Source organism: Siphateles boraxobius, unplaced genomic scaffold, assembly GCF_051911475.1.
Source record: "Siphateles boraxobius isolate OS27281-9 unplaced genomic scaffold, OSU_SipBor_1 167, whole genome shotgun sequence".
Classification (NCBI taxonomy): domain Eukaryota; kingdom Metazoa; phylum Chordata; class Actinopteri; order Cypriniformes; family Leuciscidae; genus Siphateles; species Siphateles boraxobius.
In genome coordinates this window covers 56,896-72,887 of record NW_027508774.1, presented here as the reverse complement: position 1 = coordinate 72,887, position 15,992 = coordinate 56,896, and the positions used below count along the sequence as shown (strand labels likewise).

Sequence of the window (15,992 nt, the reverse complement as noted above, 5' to 3'; positions counted from 1 at the left end):
TCTTGGCGGCTTTGTCCTCTATGGATACTTCCCGTACGGTCACTAAGTACCTGTGCAAGACCTGTAGGGCAGGTTTAGCTCCAAAAAAATTGGTTCCCCTGTCTCACCACAATTTTCTGGGATGGCCTCTCATTGCTACAAAGCGAAAGTAAGTTTGGAGAAAGCTTTCAGATGATTGATCGTCAACTAGATCCACATAAACTGCTCTTGATGCCATACAACAGAATACTATGCCCCAAACTTTCTTTCCTGTTCTTTTCTTGACAGCATCCTTGATCTCGAAAGGGCCAAAGAGGTCAAGTGTGTTATATTCAAATGGGTTAGCAAGCTGTGATCATTCTGGCGGCAGGTCACTCATCATCTGTTGGCACATCTTACTTTTTCTTTTGCGACATGTAATACAGTCATTTACAACTTTCTTCACTATCCTCCGACCCTGCATAATCCAAGCCCTCCTCTTGGTACGCAAAAGCGTGGCAGCAACACCTTCATGGTTCTCGTTATGAGCTTCTCTTTAATGGAATTTAAGGAACAGCTGTTCCATCTTCTTTCCAGCTCTGGATTCGTCCTCCACAGAGAAGTATTCCTGTGCCCTCATCCCTTTGGACCACCAAGCGATTTAGTGTTGAGTCCAGAAACTGACAGCCATCTTGGGCCGCGAAGACCTGGTCTCGGAATGCTTGTGCTCTCTTCTCAGTCGACAGGATAGAATGGTTTGCCTCCCACTTTGATGAATCTGGTGCTTGACACCTTTTCAGCCAAGTTTCTGCAGCCCATTGAGTCCAGGCCAAAGAGCCACACAGTCTGGAAAGAGAACTGTAACGTTGAGGTTCCACCAGACGCACCAGTCCAATTATCCAAGGCTTTTTCTGCTTGTATTCTGCTGATGTTACACCAGGGATAGCTGGTGATGTCGATTTGTCAAACTTATTTAGGTCTTGTTTTTCTTTAGACTGAACCCTGGTGACCACTGCTGAGAAGGCTTTCCGCTGAAGTTTTCCCACATCTTCATCAGCAGAGGGTACAATCTCACTAGCCATCTTCATAGGCCAGTCACTTTTGGAATTTTTCAGAAACCCAGGTCCTTGCTGCCATTCTGTCCCTTCGCCCAGTTCCTCAGGAGTTGCACCCCTGGTAAGTATGTCAGCAATATTTATTTTGCCTTCAATCCACCTCCAATCTTCCACATTTCCAGCTTTCTGAATTTCACCAATTCGGTTAGCAAAAAAGGTCTGGAAGCCATAGCTGCTTTTTTGAATGGCTGCTAGGATTGTTTGGCTATCCACGAAGTGAAACCATTGCTTGACTTGGATCTGGCAGTGTTTTTCAAAGTATTTCTTTAGGCGGGTAGCAAACACCGCACCACAGAGCTCCGATTTGATTACATCTCCTTTCAAGTCAAGAGGCGTGAGTTTCGCTTTGGATTCTACCAACTTCACTTCTACCTTATCGCTGGTTTCCCACCTCCAATAAAGTACAGCCCCATAGGAGGATTCTCTTCCATCTGAGGATGTGATCCCTATTGGCAACCCTTTGGCTCCAGGCGGCGTAAGGCTTCCCTCAAATTTTACTTGACCCAGTCTTACGAATTCTTCAAAGAGAGTTATTGCCGCTTCTCGAAGTTTCAATGAGAGAATAGGAATCCCATGTATTTTTAGGTGGGTTGTCCCTACCAGCTTCCTGGAATGATTCTCGAACCAACATTATTCCCTTTTGCTTGGCTGGTGAAGCAAGACCAACCGGGTCATATAATGCGGCTATCTGGCTAAGAAGTATGGTAAGGGGGTCTGGTGTTCCTTCCCTGACATCCTCCATGCTCAGATTAACTCCCGTCCTCATTTTTCCTCTTTTCTTGGAGAAGTTGATAGATGTCAGCAACCGAAGTTTGTCAGTTTCAGGTTCGTAACCGACTCAGAGGGCTTTTTTCTCCCCCTCATGAATCTGTTTAGGTAGTACCAAGGTCCTCGGTATAGTAGCTTCTGTAGGGACTCCACCCCTCCCACTTTGGCATGATAGAACCCATGGTTTCAGGAAGAAGCCTCCCACTTTTAACATCTCCTCCATTCCTTTGGTGATCTTTTTCAATGTTTCAGGATCATTGTGTGAGGTTAGGATATCATCCACAAAGCTGTCCTCAATCAGAGCTCGCCGTTCTTCCACCATATCAGCAAACTGAGGAAGGTTGGCAGTTTCTCTCATTGCGACTTGGGCGATACATCCTGCAGGTTTATCACCGATATTTACTCTGACGACCGCAAACACCTCAATATCATCTTTAGGGTTGTCTCTCCAGAGAAATCGTTGGAGGTGAACTTCCTGATCTCTCAGCCACACTGAGTTATACATTTTCTTTACATCACCCAGTGCGGCATGGCGTCCACTCCTGAACCTCAACAGGACTCCTCTGATGGGATTGAGTACATCGGGACCCTTGTGAAGGAGATTATTTAAACTTATACCTTGATACTCTAGGCTACTATTCCACAAAATTCTCACTGGGGTTGAAGAGGAATGCAGATTCGGTGCAACCAGATGGCTGATATACCACTTAGGTCCTTCCCAATTCTTTATTTCCTCTCCCGGAAGTTTAGCAGCAGCCCCTCTTGAAACCATCTCATGTATTTGTTCTTTATATGCAGCTTTCCACATAGGTTCCTTCTCCTGACGCTTCTCAGTGTTTCTGAAGGTTGCCTCCACAGCCTGCCTATTGTCGGGCAGTGTCTTGAGGTCCGTCCTCCAAGGATAAGCCGCGTCCCAGTGAGGAGACTTGCTGTGTTTGTCTGGCAATACGTATGTTAGGCATTCTTTTATCTTTTCCAGGTCTCGCTCCTCCTTGAGGGTCATCTCTTTTCCTCCAGGAGGGCCCCTACCACACTTGCAACCGCCACATTGAGGACTGCACGCAGCTCCAATGCTGTCCCACCTGAACCACTCGAAGACCTCATTGTTAGTAGTTTTGGTGCTTCGGATAAGCGCATCTCCTTCCTCCTCTTGAGGTAAGATGGTTTCTTTGTAAGCCATCGAGGCTGATCTCATGGTCCTTGCAAGGTGAGTCTCAGAGTGGTATACTGGCATATTGACAGTCTCAATAAGATCAGGATGGGTTTCTCCAACAGTCTTTCCCAGCGGACCGTCCTAGAGGACAAGGTCTCCTACTATTTTAATTGGCTGGGGAACAAGACGGCCTTCTCGATGACTGATAAGGAGGTCAATCTTTTTGGGATGAACTAGTTCGTCTCTGGGTACATTTGGAAAGAACTTCTGCAATTGCTTGGCTGTGACTGGTTGAGTCACCTCCGCGATGTCTTTCAAGCCATAGCAGAGAATTCTGCCACCTCTCCCTTAGGTGTCTTCACTCTCAACCGTACGGAATATCTTTTTGTAAAGACCGTCTTCTTCATCCCCCCGACTCCATGGACTATAAGCTTGATCTTCTCACCGCACAGTCCAAGGCGATCGGCTGTCTCATTAGTGATATAATTGGTGTCAGATGCAAGGTTGATTAGAGAACCAATAAGGCAACCCGAGTTTGTCGTTACTTCCATCAGCATCATCACCACTGGATGCTCTTGCAGTCCATCTCCAGCCTTGGCAAATACAGTTGATGATATTCTGTTTGAGAACACATTCTTGTATTTCTCTCTTTGTTCTGGAGTCAGCTCCGCAAGAAACTCTTCTTGCTTGTTGGTTAGGCCAAGTTTCTTTCCTCCAACTTTTACAACACTCTGCTCCTCACTGCTGCTGTCCTTCTTTGGAACCGGTGGCTTAGGACACAGAAGGTAATTGTGGTCCGACAGCCCTCCTTTCCAACAGTCTACTTTTGGGCAGAGATATCTGGGTGTGCATCCTTTCCCATCCTTGGGGTGGTGCCGCAAACACTTGGAGCACAACCCTAGCTTCTTCACATGGGCCCTTTTTCTTAAGAGATCTTGCTCTCTAAAGACCTTGCACGCAAATAGCTTGCCGTCTTGGGAGTCATCTTCACAGACAGTACAGCTGGGATAGTAGTCCTTCTGACCTGCTGTGGATTTAGTGAAAGCCTTCCTCCCTCTCTTATCTGGGTAGTCTGCAGCACCCTTTTCTACAGTGCCTTTGTCTGCAGGGCTTGGCTCCAACTGGTCCAATTCTTCAAGAATCTCCTCCTGCTTCTTCAAGAATCCTAGGAGGCAATCAAAATGATGCAGTGGAGAGAACCTGTTTGCTGGGTCAGTTTTGTGCATAATCCACTCCTTCTAGAGTGAACTGGGAAGCTTGCTTTCAAGAGATTGAGCAACAACACGGTTCTTCACAGCGGCCTCTTCACCAAGAATCTGGAGGTTGCACAGTGCCCTTTCCACAGCCTGGATTAATTCAATAGTTCTTCTTGGATTGTTTCCTTTGACAGGGGGAAGAGACTGGACCTCATTGACGATCATAAGGACTATTTTCGCCCTGTTTCCGTATTGACTGTCCAGCAACCTGAACATGTCTTCGGCGGTTCCACAGCGAGATAGAACAAGATCCTTCTTGACTTCTTCGTGGAGACTATTTAACAAGTGAAACTTTTTTATACATTCCACACCTTGTGGGTTCCCCAATTCTTGTAGGTCTTCCCACTCAATCTTCCAGCGATAATAGTCTCTCATGTCACCAGAGAAAGTGGGTAGCCATACTTTTTCAAGGCTGATTTGAGGCTTGAGATTAAAGTTTCCTTTGGTCCTTTCCGGGCTGCTTTGCTGTAAGAGGGGCTGGGTGTTCAATACCCCTGTATACCTCTTGGGCTTCAGCTTGTGATCGGAAGACATGTCAGGGAGAGAGAGAAAAAAAGCATCTTGCATCGGATCCCCAGCTGCGCCGCGATCATCTCCCATGTTTCTATCTCTACCCCTTACTTGGTCTGCTTCGTCCTCCTCCAGTTTGTCAGACAACGCCAGGACCCTCTTTTTTAGTGTCTTGTGGCGTGTCCTGAGATCTAACCCCTTCGAACCAGGAACAAACTCCTTCCATTCTACTAACATTTCTCCGAGTCCAACAACCTCTCTTTCAAGAGCTCTATTCCTTAACCTGCGGTCCTTGATTGACTACCGAGGGTTAACTTCCTCTTCCTCTCCCTGAGTGATGGCCGTCTCAGCTGTTTTAACCTGTCTGAAGAACGCCTCCTCAGCGTAACTGGTCCAAAAGGTTTCCTGAGTGGGTACTTTTACCTCAAGGAACCTGTTTTCACACTCCGCTGTCTTCACATCAATTTGATCTGCCGATTCCTGCACCTCTTCATTCATTGACTCCCTTAGGGCTTCAACATACTCATGTCCCGGCATCTGTGACTTTCGAAAAATCCGTCCTGAAAATCTTCCATTCTTTGAGAACTTCAGTCGGTTCCAAAAGTCACGGTTTGGTGAGAATATGAGCCCTCTTGGTGAAAAAAGCCTGAGCTCTTGATCGCACATTTTTTAACTTCTCCAAGTCTGCCATTGTTACTCCTTTTGCGTTGACCAAAGAGCTGTCCCACCCAATGTGTACTTCCGCTCCTTTACTTTAATCAGCAGGCAGTTTAATTAATGGAAAACTTGGGGTCAGTCACGAAAGTGAGAAGCCAGCTGTTTTGGGTTGATTGAAGCTTTCTTAATGAAGCACTGCACTCACTCCAGTGCAGTGAGCCTCGGCTTATAACTGTTCGTTTTTTTCAAGAATTTCCCCACCGAACAGGGCGTCAGGAGAGAACACGTTTTCATAACTCATTGTGGTTTTGTTTACTTGGATTTATCTCTTGTCCACATATAGTTGATCAGTCCACAAATAAAGAGGTTATAAACCTATAGACATAAAAGACAATGTAAATGACAAGATTAATAACCACTTACATAACATACTATAAATTCTTAATAATATAAAACAAATTCCACTAAACATTATGGAATAATATATTACTCAACATTCTTTATAAATATTATAATATAATTTAGTGTTCAATCTAAATGACTATACAAACATAAACATTAAACACAGAAATCCAACAGCTTCATACATACAAGATTTACACCAATATTCAATTATAATTAAACCAATCGCTCTAAAATCAGAGATATTCTCAATGCGTTGGCCCAAAGTGAATCTAGTGAGTGTAGTTTTATATAGTGGCGCTTTAGCATAGTAACTCATTATCAACGTAAGACAACAAACTACATTTCCAATCTGGCATCACAAACCAGGAAGTAACTCATACGAAAGTGAACTATTCCAAATCCAAACATTTACTTAAGTATTACCGCAAATACTATTAATACAACAACATTAAACATTTGGTTGTTAACAAGGTTTTATGAGTGTTCCCACGGCAACATTTATCAATATTTATCTACACATAAACTTCGCGCATATGCCGCGGTAGCACAATGGTTGCACAGACAAACTTTCCCCGCATTTCAATAAGCGTTTCATTATTAAACAGCAGCTTACCGGTGGCGCATCTCTCCCGACGAGACAACATTCAAACTAACTCTTGCTTCTGCGTATATCTCATGCTCATACTAACACACCGTTTTAAAATCTCCCTGATTTGCGTTTCAATCCTTAACTGGTCCCTCCTTCAATCAGGAACGGTAACCTCCCACCTATATTCCTGCGTTCCGTCTCTACTAAACCACCCGCGCTGTAGTGAGCGCAACAGTGTGTATGTAATGGGTAGGTTTAGGGATCGGGTTAGTGTGTGTGTGTGTGTGATGGGTAGGTTTAGGGGTCGGGTTAGTGTGTGTGTGTGTGATGGGTAGGTTTAGGGATCGGGTTAGTGTGTGTGTGTGTGTGTGATGGGTAGGTTTAGGGGTCGGCTTAATGTGTGTGTGTCTGTGTGTCTGTGTGTCTGTGTGTGTGATGGGTAGGTTTAGGTGTCGGCTTAATGTGTGTGTGTGTGTGTGTCTGTGTGTCTGTGTGTGTGATGGGTAGGTTTAGGGGTCGGGTTAATGTGTGTGTGTGTGTGTGTGTGTGTCTGATGGGTAGGTTTAGGGGTTGGGTTGGTGTGTGTGTGTGTGATGGGTAGGTTTAGGGGTCGGGTTAGTGTGTGTGTGTGATGGGTAGGTTTAGGGGTTAGTGTGTGTGTGTGTGTGTGTGTGTGTGTGATGGGTAGGTTTAGGGGTCGGGTTAGTGTGTTTGTGTGTGTGTGTGTGTGATGTGTAGGTTTAGGGGACGGGTTAGTGTGTGTGTGTGTGTGATGGGTAGGTTTAGGGGACGGGTTAGTGTGTGTGTTTGTGTGTGTTGGTGTGTTTGTGTGTGATGGGTAGGTTTTGGGGTCGGGTTAGAGTGTGTGTGTGTGTGTGTGTGTGTGATGGGTAGGTTTAGGGGTTGGGTAAGTGTGTGTGTGTCTGTGTGATGGTAGGTTTAGGGGTCGTGTTAGTGTGTTTGTGTGTGTGTGTGTGTGTGTGTGATGGGTAGGTTTTGGGGTCGGATTTGAGTGTGTGTGTGTGTGTGTGTGTGTGTGTGTGTGATGGGTAGGTTTAGGGGTCAGGTTAGTGTGTGTGTGTTTGTGTGTGTGTGTGTGTGTGTGTGTGATGTGTAGGTTTAGGGGACGGGTTAATGTGTGTGTTTGTGTGTGTGTGTGTGATGGGTAGGTTTATGGGTCGGGTTAGTGTGTGTGTGTGTGATGGGTAGGTTTAGGGGACGGGTTAGTGTGTGTGTGTGTGTGTGTGTGATGGGTTGGTTTAGGGGACGGGTTAGTGTGTGTGTGTGTGTGTGTGATGGGTTGGATTAGGGGACGGGTTAGTGTGTGTGTGTGTGTGTGTGTGTGTGTCTGTGTGTGTGTGTGATGGGTTGGTTTAGGGGACGGGTTAGTGTGTGTGTGTGTGTGTTGGGTAGGTTTAGGGGACGGGTTAGTGTGTGTGTGTGTGTGTGTGTGATGGGTTGGTTTAGGGGACGGGTTAGTGTGTTTGTGTGTGTGTGTGTGTGATGGGTAGGTTTAGGGGACGGGTTAGTGTGTGTGTGTGTGTGTGTATGTGATGGGTAGGTTTAGGGGACGGGTTAGTGTGTGTGTTTGTGTGTGTGTGTGTGATGGGTTGGTTTAGGGGACGGGTTAGTGTGTTTGTGTGTGTGTGTGTGTGATGGGTAGGTTTAGGGGACGGGTTAGTGTGTGTGTGTGTCTGTGTGTGTGATGGGTTGGTTTAGGGGACGGGTTAGTGTGTGTGTGTGTGTGTGTGTGATGGGTTGGTTTAGGGGACGGGTTAGTGTGTGTGTGTGTGTGTGTGTGTGTGTGTGTGTGTGTGATGGGTTGGTTTAGGGGACGGGTTAGTGTGTTTGTGTGTGATGTGTAGGTTTAGGGGTCGGGTTGAAACTCTAAACTCATCTTTTTTTTATAAAAGCCCAATTTATTCTCTGAAAAATGTATATTATACATATATAATTAGTAAACCTCCTATCATACTCTGTGTGTTCAGTGTGTGTCTGATCTCCTTAACTGCGGCTGCACGTGGTTCGAGCGAGCGAGTATGATGGTGATCCTGCTGAACTGTGTGACGCTGGGGATGTACCAGCCGTGCGAGAACATCGACTGCTCCTCGGAGCGCTGCCGGATCCTTCAGGTCAGTGTGAGATCTCACGTTAACACACACACACACACACACACACACACACACACACACACACACACACACACACACACACACACACACACACACACACACACACACACACACACACACACACACACACACACACACACACACACCAGATCTGCTATTCAAACACACACTCTCAGAAGATCCGTGATCTAGAGACTCGTCATCAGAGTGTTAATTAGCGGATCATTGATTTAATTACGCTGCTGATGTTCTCTCAGTCTGATTTATTTCTACAGTGCTTTAATCATTTGTTAAATAACAAGTATTAATTACTTCAATGACCATTAAATAATTACATTGTTTAAATTAATTAATTTTTCACTAACTGTGATTCTGTCATTTCTGGAATACATAACTCAGACAGTTTCCCCTGATAATAGATCACTGTAAACTGTAATATGGACTCATGCACCTTCTCTAAAGCTGCTTTGAAATTATGTGTATTGTGAAAAGCGCTATACATTTTTTTAAAATTGAATTTATACAATACAGATTGTTTCACAGTAATAAACAGTAAAGGAACAGAATCACTGATGCAAACTTTTTCAAATATGTGACATTCTATTCCAACTATAAGCATCTCTATAAAAACAACAGTGTCAATTCAGTTTGTTGTTGATTCACTTCAGTTCAATAACATTGTAGAGTTATGCAGTTTTTAATTCACTTTGAGTCAGTTCAGTGTTGATTCACTTCAGTTCAATAACAGTGTAAAGTTGTTCAGTTCAATAGTGTAAAGTTAAGCAGTTTTTAATTCACTTTGAGTCAGTTCAATGTTGATTCAGTTCAATAGTGTAAAGTTAAGCAGTTGTTATTCGCTTTGATTCAGTTCAATGTTGATTCAGTTCAATAACAGTGTAGAGTTAAGCAATTTATATTCACTTTGAGTCAGTTTAATGTTGATTCAGTTCAGTTCAAAAACAGTGTAAAGTTGTCAGTTCAATAGTGTAAAGTTAAGCAGTTGTTATTCACTTTGGTTCAGTTCAATAACAGTGTAGAGTTACACAGTTTTTAATTCACTTTGAGTCATTTCAATGTTGATTCAGTTCAGTTCAATAACTGTCAATGTCACAAAGTTCATCACGTATGAAGTTAAGTTGCAGCTGTACAGCAGAAGAGAACAGTGTGTTTGTTCTGATCTATAGTTCTGGATATAGAGTGAGTATGAAGTGTGTTTTACACCCAGGCCTTCGACGCCTTCATCTACATCTTCTTTGCGCTGGAGATGGTGGTGAAGATCGTGGCTCTGGGGATCTTCGGCCAGCGCTGTTATCTGGGGGACACCTGGAACAGACTGGACTTCTTCATCGTGATGGCCGGGTGAGGAGCTCTCGTTCACTGCTCACACACACACGTTATACAGCTCTCTTGTTCACTGCTCACACACACACGTTATACAGCTCTCGTGTTCACTGCTCACACACACACGTTATGCAGCTCTCGTGTTCACTGCTCACACACACACACGTTATACAGCTCTCGTGTTCACTGCTCACACACACACGTTATGCAGCTCTCGTGTTCACTGCTCACACACACACGTTATACAGCTCTCGTGTTCACTGCTCACACACACACGTTATACAGCTCTCGTGTTCACTGCTCACACACACACGTTATGCAGCTCTCGTGTTCACTGCTCACACACACACACGTTATACAGCTCTCGTGTTCACTGCTCACACACACACGTTATGCAGCTCTCGTGTTCACTGCTCACACACACACGTTATGCAGCTCTCGTGTTCACTGCTCACACACACACACGTTATACAGCTCTCGTGTTCACTGCTCACACACACACGTTATGCAGCTCTCGTGTTCACTGCTCACACACACACGTTATGCAGCTCTCGTGTTCACTGCTCACACACACACACGTTATACAGCTCTCGTGTTCACTGCTCACACACACACGTTATACAGCTCTCGTGTTCACTGCTCACACACACACGTTATACAGCTCTCGTGTTCACTGCTCACACACACACGTTATACAGCTCTCGTGTTCACTGCTCACACACACACGTTATACAGCTCTCGTGTTCACTGCTCACACACACAGACGTTATACAGCTCTCGTGTTCACTGCTCACACACACACTTTATGCAGCTCTCGTGTTCACTGCTCACACACACACAGGTTATGCAGCTCTCGTGTTCACTGCTCACACACACAGACGTTATACAGCTCTCGTGTTCACTGCTCACACACACACGTTATGCAGCTCTCGTGTTCACTGCTCACACACACACGTTATACAGCTCTCGTGTTCACTGCTCACACACACAGACGTTATACAGCTCTCGTGTTCACTGCTCACACACACACTTTATGCAGCTCTCGTGTTCACTGCTCACACACACACAGGTTATGCAGCTCTCGTGTTCACTGCTCACACACACACACGTTATACAGCTCTCGTGTTCACTGCTCACACACACAGACGTTATACAGCTCTCGTGTTCACTGCTCACACACACACTTTATGCAGCTCTCGTGTTCACTGCTCACACACACACAGGTTATGCAGCTCTCGTGTTCACTGCTCACACACACACACGTTATACAGCTCTCGTGTTCACTGCTCACACACACACGTTATACAGCTTTCGTGTTCACTGCTCACACACACACACGTTATACAGCTCTCGTGTTCACTGCTCACACACTCACACATTATACAGCTCTCGTGTTCACTGCTCACACACACACGTTATACAGCTCTCGTGTTCACTGCTCACACACACACGTTATACAGCTCTCGTGTTCACTGCTCACACACACAGACGTTATACAGCTCTCGTGTTCACTGCTCACACACACACGTTATGCAGCTCTCGTGTTCACTGCTCACACACACACACGTTATACAGCTCTCGTGTTCACTGCTCACACACACACGTTATACAGCTCTCGTGTTCACTGCTCACACACACACGTTATACAGCTCTCGTGTTCACTGCTCACACACACACACGTTATACAGCTCTCGTGTTCACTGCTCACACACACACGTTATACAGCTCTCGTGTTCACTGCTCACACACACACACGTTATACAGCTCTCGTGTTCACTGCTCACACACACACGTTATGCAGCTCTCGTGTTCACTGCTCACACACACACGTTATGCAGCTCTCGTGTTCACTGCTCAAACACACACACGTTATACAGCTCTCGTGTTCACTGCTCACACACACACGTTATACAGCTCTCGTGTTCACTGCTAACACAAACACGTTATACAGCTCTCGTGTTCACTGCTCACACACACACGTTATACAGCTCTCGTGTTCACTGCTAACACACACACGTTATACAGCTCTCGTGTTCACTGCTCACACACACACGTTATACAGCTCTCGTGTTCACTGCTAACACACACACGTTATACAGCTCTCGTGTTCACTGCTCACACACACACACGTTATACAGCTCTCGTGTTCACTGCTCACACACACACGTTATGCAGCTTTCGTGTTCACTGCTCACACACACACGTTATACAGCTCTCGTGTTCACTGCTCACACACACACGTTATACAACTCTCGTGTTCACTGCTCACACACACAGACGTTATACAGCTCTCGTGTTCACTGCTCACACACACACGTTATGCAGCTCTCGTGTTCACTGCTTACACACACACGTTATACAGCTCTCGTGTTCACTGCTCACACACGTTATACAGCTCTCGTGTTCACTGCTCACACACACACACGTTATACAGCTCTCGTGTTCACTGCTTACACACACACGTTATGCAGCTCTCGTGTTCACTGCTTACACACACACGTTATACAGCTCTCGTGTTCACTGCTCACACACGTTATACAGCTCTCGTTCACTGCTCACACACACACACATTATACAGCTCTCGTGCTCACTGCTCACACACACACGTTATGCAGCTCTCGTGTTCACTGCTCACACACACACGTTATGCAGCTCTCGTGTTCACTGCTCACACACACACACGTTATGCAGCTCTCGTGTTCACTGCTTACACACACACGTTATACAGCTCTCGTGTTCACTGCTCACACACACACGTTATGCAGCTCTCGTGTTCACTGCTCACACACACACGTTATGCAGCTCTCGTGTTCACTGCTCACACACACACGTTATGCAGGTCTCGTGTTCACTGCTCACACACACACATTATACAGCTCTCGTGTTCACTGCTCACACACACACGTTTTGCAGCTCTCGTGTTCACTGCTCACACACACGTTATGCAGCTCTCGTGTTCACTTCTTACACACACACGTTATACAGCTCTCGTGTTCACTGCTCACACACGTTATACAGCTCTCGTTCACTGCTCACACACACACACATTATACAGCTCTCGTGCTCACTGCTCACACACACACGTTATACAGCTCTCGTGTTCACTGCTCACACACACACACACGTTATACAGCTCTCGTGTTCACTGCTCACACACACACACATTATACAGCTCTCGTGTTCACTGCTCACACACACACGTTATGCAGCTCTCGTGTTCACTGCTCACACACACACGTTATACACCTCTCGTGTTCACTGCTCACACACACAGACGTTATACAGCTCTCGTGTTCACTGCTCACACACACACGTTATACAGCTCTCGTGTTCACTGCTCACACACACACGTTATGCAGCTTTCGTGTTCACTGCTCACACACACACGTTATACAGCTCTCGTGTTCACTGCTCACACACACACGTTATACAGCTCTCGTGTTCACTGCTCACACACACAGACGTTATACAGCTCTCGTGTTCACTGCTCACACACACACGTTATGCAGCTCTCGTGTTCACTGCTTACACACACACGTTATACAGCTCTCGTGTTCACTGCTCACACACGTTATACAGCTCTCGTGTTCACTGCTCACACACGTTATACAGCTCTCGTTCACTGCTCACACACACACACATTATACAGCTCTCGTGCTCACTGCTCACACACACACGTTATACAGCTCTCGTGTTCACTGCTCACACACGTTATACAGCTCTCGTTCACTGCTCACACACACACACATTATACAGCTCTCGTGCTCACTGCTCACACACACACGTTATACAGCTCTCGTGTTCACTGCTCACACACACACACACGTTATACAGCTCTCGTGTTCACTGCTCACACACACACACATTATACAGCTCTCGTGTTCACTGCTCACACACACACGTTATGCAGCTCTCGTGTTCACTGCTCACACACACACACGTTATACAGCTCTCGTGTTCACTGCTCACACACACACACGTTATACACCTCTCGTGTTCACTGCTCACACACACAGACGTTATACAGCTCTCGTGTTCACTGCTCACACACACACGTTATGCAGCTCTCGTGTTCACTGCTCACACACACACACGTTATACAGCTCTCGTGTTCACTGCTCACACACACACGTTATACAGCTCTCGTGTTCACTGCTCACACACACACGTTATACAGCTCTCGTGTTCACTGCTCACACACACACGTTATGCAGCTCTCGTATTCACTGCTCACACACACACACGTTATACAGCTCTCGTGTTCACTGCTCACACACACACACGTTATACAGCTCTCGTGTTCACTGCTCACACACACACGTTATACAGCTCTCGTGTTCACTGCTCACACACACACACACACGTTATACAGCTCTCGTGTTCACTGCTCACACACACGTTATACAGCTCTCGTGTTCACTGCTCACACACACACGTTATACAGCTCTCGGGTTCACTGCTCACACACACACGTTATACAGCTCTTGTGTTCACTGCTCACACACACACGTTATACAGCTCTCGTGTTCACTGCTCACACACACACGTTATACAGCTCTTGTGTTCACTGCTCACACACACACACACGTTATACAGCTCTCGTGTTCACTGCTCACACAAACACGTTATACAGCTCTGGTGTTCACTGCTCACACACACACGTTATACAGCTCTGGTGTTCACTGCTCACACACACACACGTTATACAGCTCTCGTGTTCACTGCTCACACACACACGTTATACAGCTCTCGTGTTCACTGCTCACACACACACGTTATACAGCTCTCGTGTTCACTGCTCACACACACACACGTTATACAGCTCTCGTGTTCACTGCTCACACACACACGTTATGCAGCTCTCGTGTTCACTGCTCACACACACACACACGTTATACAGCTCTCGTGTTCACTGCTCACACACACACGTTATACAGCTCTTGTGTTCACTGCTAACACACACACGTTATACAGCTCTCGTGTTCACTGCTCACACACACACACGTTACACGTTATACAGCTCTCGTGTTCACTGCTCACACACACACGTTATACTGCTCTCGTGTTCACTGCTCACACACACACACACACACGTTATACAGCTCTCGTGTTCACTGCTCACACACACACGTTATACTGCTCTCGTGTTCACTGCTCACACACACACACGTTATACAGCTCTCGTGTTCACTGCTCACACACACACGTTATACAGCTCTCGTGTTCACTGCTCACACACACACACGTTATACAGCTCTCGTGTTCACTGCTCACACACACACACGTTATACAGCTCTCGTGTTCACTGCTCACACACACACGTTATACTGCTCTCGTGTTCACTGCTCACACACACACACACACACACACACGTTATACAGCTCTCGTGTTCACTGCTCACACACACACGTTATACAGCTCTCGTGTTCACTGCTCACACACACACACGTTATACAGCTCTCGTGTTCACTGCTCACATACACACGTTATACAGCTCTCGTGTTCACTGCTCACACACACACGTTATACAGCTCTCGTGTTCACTGCTCACATACACACGTTATACAGCTCTTGTGTTCACTGCTCACACACACACGTTATACAGCTCTCGTGTTCACTGCTCACACACACACACGTTATACAGCTCTCGTGTTCACTGCTCACACACACACACGTTATACAGCTCTCGTGTTCACTGCTCACACACACACGTTATACAGCTCTCGTGTTCACTGCTCACACACACACACGTTATACAGCTCTCGTGTTCACTGCTCACACACACACACGTTATACAGCTCTCGTGTTCACTGCTCACACACACGTTATGCAGCTCTCGTGTTCACTGCTCACACACACACGTTATGCAGCTCTCGTGTTCACTGCTCACACACACACACACGTTATACAGCTCTCGTGTTCACTGCTCACACACACACACGTTATACAGCTCTCTTGTTCACTGCTCACACACACACGTTATACAGCTCTCGTGTTCACTGCTCACACACACACGTTATACAGCTCTCGTGTTCACTGCTCACACACACACGTTATACAGCTCTCGTGTTCACTGCTCACACACACACGTTATACAGCTCTCGTGTT

At 46.2% G+C, this 15,992-nt stretch overlaps 1 protein-coding gene across 2 annotated transcripts in view; it reads left to right on the top strand.

Moving 5' to 3' along the window:
* Window positions 1–7,766: 7,766 nt before the first annotated feature.
* The window catches only part of LOC143740101 (voltage-dependent T-type calcium channel subunit alpha-1I-like), a 62,278-nt gene continuing 54,052 nt past the window's right edge, over window positions 7,767–15,992 (top strand). For both annotated transcript variants that reach the window (XM_077232179.1, XM_077232177.1), the window contains exons 1-2: window positions 7,767–8,543; window positions 9,769–9,902. In XM_077232179.1, coding sequence (XP_077088294.1) covers window positions 8,451–8,543; window positions 9,769–9,902 — 227 coding nt within the window. In that variant the 5' untranslated portion in view covers window positions 7,767–8,450. The remainder of the gene's footprint in view (window positions 8,544–9,768; window positions 9,903–15,992) is intronic.